General features: G+C 43.7%; 1 protein-coding gene across 1 annotated transcript in view; it reads left to right on the forward strand.

The window, feature by feature from the left end:
* The window catches only part of SLC9A4 (solute carrier family 9 member A4), a 39,208-nt gene extending 36,966 nt beyond the window's left edge, over window positions 1-2,242 (forward strand). Inside the window, exon 12 of the mRNA XM_084841789.1 lies at window positions 1,688-2,242. Within this exon, the coding sequence (XP_084697915.1) occupies window positions 1,688-2,079 (392 nt within the window). The 3' untranslated portion in view covers window positions 2,080-2,242. The remainder of the gene's footprint in view (window positions 1-1,687) is intronic.
* The last annotated feature ends 3,758 nt before the right edge of the window (window positions 2,243-6,000 follow it).

Genomic DNA, 6,000 nt, shown 5'->3' on the forward strand with positions numbered 1-6,000 from the left:
TTGTTCTGCATCATTCAGTAGTTGACTTTCTAATGCCAAAAATAGTTTATAAGAACATTGCAACATGAAAAACAGGTGGTAACTTAGCTCAGAGTAGTGTGATCTGAATAGCCACAGTAAAGGGAATATTCGGGGATTTCAGGTCTGGTGAAATGAAAAACAAATAGTTCTCATGTCATGACTAACTATAGAAGAAACAAAGGTTTGTTGTTGGGTTAAAACTTGGGTTGTTTTAACTCTCAACAATCCAGAGTGCCAGGTTCGCACAACAGAACAACAACCCAGGAATGAGCATTCTTGGGTTGTTCCCCAAACCAGGGGCTTCTCCACATGAGTGATTTATTGCACGCTCATGATTGGCCACTCATGGAAGTTTGCAGGTCCTTTACATGATGTTGTCAACCTCCAGGACATCTTCTGCACCTTCCCCCGATAACCTTGCTTTTAAAAAGATCGGAAACAATTCACTATTTAAAATTATCGCAGGATATCGTGGGATATCCCCAGTGTGTAAAGTCAGCACTGCACTATAATACAGCCAATAGATGGCACTGTTTCATTGAACCTTATGGCGCATTGCCGAGAGGGGAAGTTTTCAATTACAAATCACATGGTTGCCATTGGTCTCCATCTAAAAGAGCCCATAGTGAGCGCAGAAAGATTCCAGAAGAAAGCCTGGCAAGGGTGCAGTTTTTTTCCCTTAATGTAGAGACGCCCCAGATGTAAAATGGAAGTGGTGAGCATGCAGAACTCAGTGCACTCGCTACTCCTGCTATATCCTGGCAATTCATGGGTTAAACAACACTTGCATTTCCATTACGTCTGAACCACGTCAGTGTAACTATTTCCAGAGGGGTAACAATTTCCAGAGGGGTAGCCGTTTTAGTCTGTCGCAGTAAAAACAACAGAGTCATGCGGCACCTTAAAGGGTAACAAATGTATTATAGCCTAAGCTTTTGTGGACACTTTCCACTTCATCAAATGCCTGAAGTGTTAACCTCAAGTTCACAGACATGCCTGGGGAAGGAGATGATAAACAGTGAGGTCAGCGGGAATGGAAATGTCTGCACTTTTTTTGGCTCCCCTTAAACTGTGGAGAATTTCAGCCCACCCCAAGAATATTTAGCAAAATCCCTCCCACTCAAGTTTCAATCACACCTCGAGTGCAGCATATTTCTTTATTGCACTGTGTTATGTTCATTCATTCAATTACCTCTTCGTGTTTGAAAAGAACATCCATATCGGCTGACGCAGAAGGAGGTGGAAGTGTGGTAACTGACCAGGGTGACCACTTATTCATTGCCAAAAAAGAGGAATATATCTCCCAAAAAGAGGACAAAAGAGGATACAGATCTGCATAAAAATTGCATATGCTAATTTATATGCATAGATATACATTTCAAAAGAATTGCTATAATTTAATGAGAAATACAATACATCTCACCATGGCAGGGAAGACTGGGAGTAGGTGACCAGTGTGCCTGCTACAAGTGCTTAATGGGCAACTTCAAGGCCCTGCTCTCTCACTTCTTATGGTTCTTTGTTTTTAACCCAGACCGGGATTGGACAAGCCCTTCAAATACTAGATGACTGTTCTCTGACAGAGGACTCTTCTCTGACAGGACTGTCCTCTGTAATGTAGGTCACCCCATAATTGACCCTTCCATTTTGTGCTTCTTGTTTCCAGGGGACTGCAGCAGTGACTCTGAGTCTGGGGTCATTTCAAAGCTCAGTTCAGAGCCTTGGCCAGAGGCACAATCACACCAAAGAAAGTGGCAACAGCAGAAATTACTTCCAATGAAGACGCTGTATTCAAGAGCTGAACCAGCAGGTTTCACAGGTCAGAGAAGAACAACAAACGAAGAGAATAAAGTAGCCAGAATACAAAAACCACTGTTACCGCCAAAGCCTCGCCATAACGCAGCACCTGAAACCGATATTCAGGAACTTGAGTCAGAGGACGAAGAGAGCAGGGCAGCGTTCCCATCAGTACCCTCCATCAAATGGACAGCAGAAACCAGAGGTGAAAAAAAACATTTTTATGGGCCAAAAAGGCACTTCACTCCAAGGAAAGAGTGATCCCCCCCCCCGCAAAAGAACATAATTGCAGTTTTTATTTTCTTGTGTTATTTCTTTTGGAAATTGTTGGGGACCTCTGAACCCCCATTCCTGTTTACTTGGTGGGAGATGCCTGCTCTGTTAGATGTTACGGGCAAAATAAAACATTTGAGTCCGGATTGTCTGCAAGCCACACGTTGCTGTCATTGACGTCTACAGATGCATTGGCTATTCATCTATGCATCTCTTCCTTAGGAGAGATTTACACTTCCACTCTTGTCACTGAAAAGCTGAGCCTTTCCATTGCGAATGCCCACACTGCGCAGAGAAGTATGGATGGGAGGTATTAACTGAAGTCTTGTATCACTGTGAGTTGGCTTTACATGTAATTATGCACACAGTGCTATGTGCTTGATCCATAAAGGTATACTTAGTCCTCTCTGCCACATCTCACATGCTTAAGTGTAATTATTTGTTCATCCAAACAATTACATTATACTGGCTTTAACTGCACTGGTTTCGCTCCACAAGCTAATTGTATATCTGATCCATTGTTTCAATGCATAGTGAGAGAGGTTTAAATCTAATTGGTTTCAAATAAGTTGCAAGTAAGTGTTCCCACAGCAAGTGCTCAAGGTTTGCAAGTGTCAGTCGTGTTCCAGGGCCCAGACTCCTGCAATGTGTGTAATATGTTGAGGACTGAACATGGGGATTGAGGACTCTCCCAGCTTGTGTGAGCTGAACCCACTCCATCTCTTGACTTATGAATCTGTCACCCAAGCATTCCCAAAATAGGAACATCGGAAGCTGCCTTATACTGAGTGAGACCCTTGGTCCATCTAGCCCAGTATTGTTGACACTGACTGGCAGCAGTTCCCTTGGAGGTGGCCCTGCATGTCTTCTGTGCTGCCACTGTGAGTTGGAAGGGCATTTAGCCCAACTACCCGACCTCCAAAATGCCACACAACCTGCCCATTCATCCTCATAGATCAACACAGTCACTGGTGCAACCTCACTATTGTTTCTTCTCCTTTGTTCAAGTATGACCTGCTGTATACTTCTAATGGGTGCAGGTGTGTTCTTTTAAATGAAATCTTCTGCTTTAATCAAATCTGAAAAGCTTCCATATCTGGAAAATTTTACAAGCTCCATTGAAAAAAGATAGTTGATTCCCCCCTTTTCACAATTAACATCAGTGTTCAGAGTGTTGGAATGGAGTGGACCATTGCAATTTGTGGTGAGTGCATACGGCATAGGAAGCTGCCTATGCAGACTCTTGGTCCATCCAGGCTGGTGCGGGGTGGGCGTGGATATCAGGAATGGGTTTGTTGGAGAAAGTACTGCGAGCACAGATTTGGCAATGAAACCAGGTCCTGGTCTGGGCACTGTGTTCCCTACGTCTAGATGTATGTTCGGCTCTTAAGCAATTTTCACTTAGGTCTGGTTGGTGGATATGGGGGTTCTAGCAAAAACAAAGTAGACCCTGTAAGCCTGAAGTCTACCAACCCCTGTTCTACAGAATACTTCGCGTAACAGTTAAACCTGCTCAGAGCGAGAGTTAGACCACACCTGCAGTGCAAATAGTCAAGAATTAAATATTAATTGCTGCTTTGTGTGGTTGTAGACATGCTTCAGACCTGTTTCTCAGAGGCAAGCCACAAGTTTTGAATGATCTCTTGGGGCATCTGCCAGGCTGTGGTTTTGGCTTGACTTCAGTCTACTGCATAATTCATGTTTATGTTCAGTCAAATTAAATCAGGCATTCTGTTAAATCACTTCTTGTTTTGGCTGGGCATGGAATCCAATCTTATAGGATCATGGAAGTCTGGTTTCTTGTGGGTTGTTGTCATGGTATATAGACAGCAATAATAATAGCAGAACACACAGGTTAACAAATCAGGGGTGAGGTGTCTGTGAATATACAGTAGCCTTGCAGAACATTTGAGATCCACCGGGATCTTGCACCAAATTCAGAACCAGATTCCAGGATTGACACCAACAGGTGCTGGCTTGATTGAATAAATACACTGACATCCCACCTCAGAATCTTAGATTCTGGCACTGAAAATGTATGTTGGGGCTAAACCCCATCTTGAATGAGACTGTGGACTTTTCTACACAAGGCTGTTAATCCTCTGCATCTACTATTGGTTTCATCGTAGAAATGAGATCCGAGCACTACACAAGGAGCATTTCCTTTCCAGCTTTTCCACTACCTCTAAGTGGCACTGTTGTACAGTGAAACAGCACAAATACACAAGTGGAAACAGCATTTTCTTTCATCATCAGAAAAAATACCTTATTATGTTGTTCAGTCGTTCAGTCGTGTCCGACTCTTCATGACCCCATGGACCATAGCACGCCAGGCCTTCTTGTCCTGCGCACTCTCCCGGAGTGTGCTCAGGTTCATATTCATTGCATCAGTGATGCTATCTAGCCATCTCATCCTCTGCCATCCCCTTCTCCTTTTGCCTTCAGTCTTTCCCAGCATCAGGGTCTTTTCCAGAGAGTTTTCTCTTCGCATTAGGTGGCCAAAATATTTGAGCTTCAGCTTCAGTATCTGTCCTTCCAATCAGCACTCAGGGTTGATTTCCTTTAGGATGGACTAATTTGACCTCCTTGCAGTCCAGGGGACTCGTAAGAGTCTTCTCCAGCACCACAGTTCGAAAGCATCAATTCTTCGGCGCTCAGCCTTCCTTATAGTCCAGCTCTCACAGCCATACATTACTACTGGGAAAACCATAGCTTTGATTAGACGGACCTTTGTTGGCAAGGTGATGTCTCTGCTTCTTACTATGCTGTCTAGGTTGGCCATAGCTTTCCTCCCAAGGAGCAAGCGTCTTTTAATTTCATGGCTACAGTCACCGTCTGCGGTGATCTTGGAGCCCAAGAAAGTAAAATCTGTCACTGCTTCCATTTCTTCCCCTTTTATATGCCAGGAAGTGATAGGGCCAGATGCCATGATCTTAGTTTTTTTAATGTTGAGTTTCAAACCAGCTTTTGCACTCTCCTCTTTCACCTTCAACAAGAGGCTCTTTAGATCCTCTTCACTTTCTGCCATTAGGGTGGTATTGTCTGCATATCAGAGGTTGTTGATAATTCTCCCAGCAATCTTAATTCCGACCTCTGATTCATCCAACCCGGCATTTCTCATGATGTACTCTGCATATAAGTTAAATAAGCAGGGTGACAATATGCAGCCTTGTCGTACTCCTTTCCCAGTTTTGAACCAATCAGTTGTTCCATGTCCGGTTCTTACTGTTGCTTCTTGACCCTTGTACAGGTTTCTCAGCAGACAGGTAAGGTGGTCTGGTACTCCCATCACTTTAAGAATTTGCCACAGTTTGTTGTGATCCACACAATCAAAGGCTTTAGCGTAGTCAATGAAGCAGAAATAGACGTTTTTCTGGAATTCTCTTGCTTTCTCCATGATGCAGCGAATGTTGGCGATTTGATCTCTAGTTCCTCTGCCTCTTCGAAACCCAGCTTGTACTTCCGGTAGTTCTCGGTTCACATACTGCTGAAGCCTAGCTTGTAGGATTTTGAGCATCACCTTCTTGCAGCCATTGCTGAGTGTTCCAAATTTGTTGGCATATTGAGTGCAGCACTTTAACAGCATCATCTTTTAGGATTTTAAATAGCTCGGCTGGAATACTGTCATCTCCGCTAGCTTTGTTGTTACTAATGCTTCCTAAGGCCCACTTGACTTCACTCTCGAGGATGTCCGGCTCAAGTTCAGTGACCGCACTATCATGGCTGTCAAGGACATTACTATCATGGCTATCAAGGATATTAAGATCTTTCCTGTATAGTTCTTCTGTGTATTCTTTCCACCTCTTCTTAATCTCATCTGCTTCTGTGAGGTCCCTGCCTTCTTTGTCCTTTATCATGCCCGTCTTTGCACAAAACGTTCCCTTGAGATCTCCAATTTTCTTGAAGAGA

Source organism: Heloderma suspectum, chromosome 3 (genome assembly GCF_057233095.1).
Source record: "Heloderma suspectum isolate Gila_16-S chromosome 3, 16-S_ref, whole genome shotgun sequence".
In the NCBI taxonomy this organism is placed as follows: Eukaryota; Metazoa; Chordata; class Lepidosauria; order Squamata; family Helodermatidae; genus Heloderma; species Heloderma suspectum.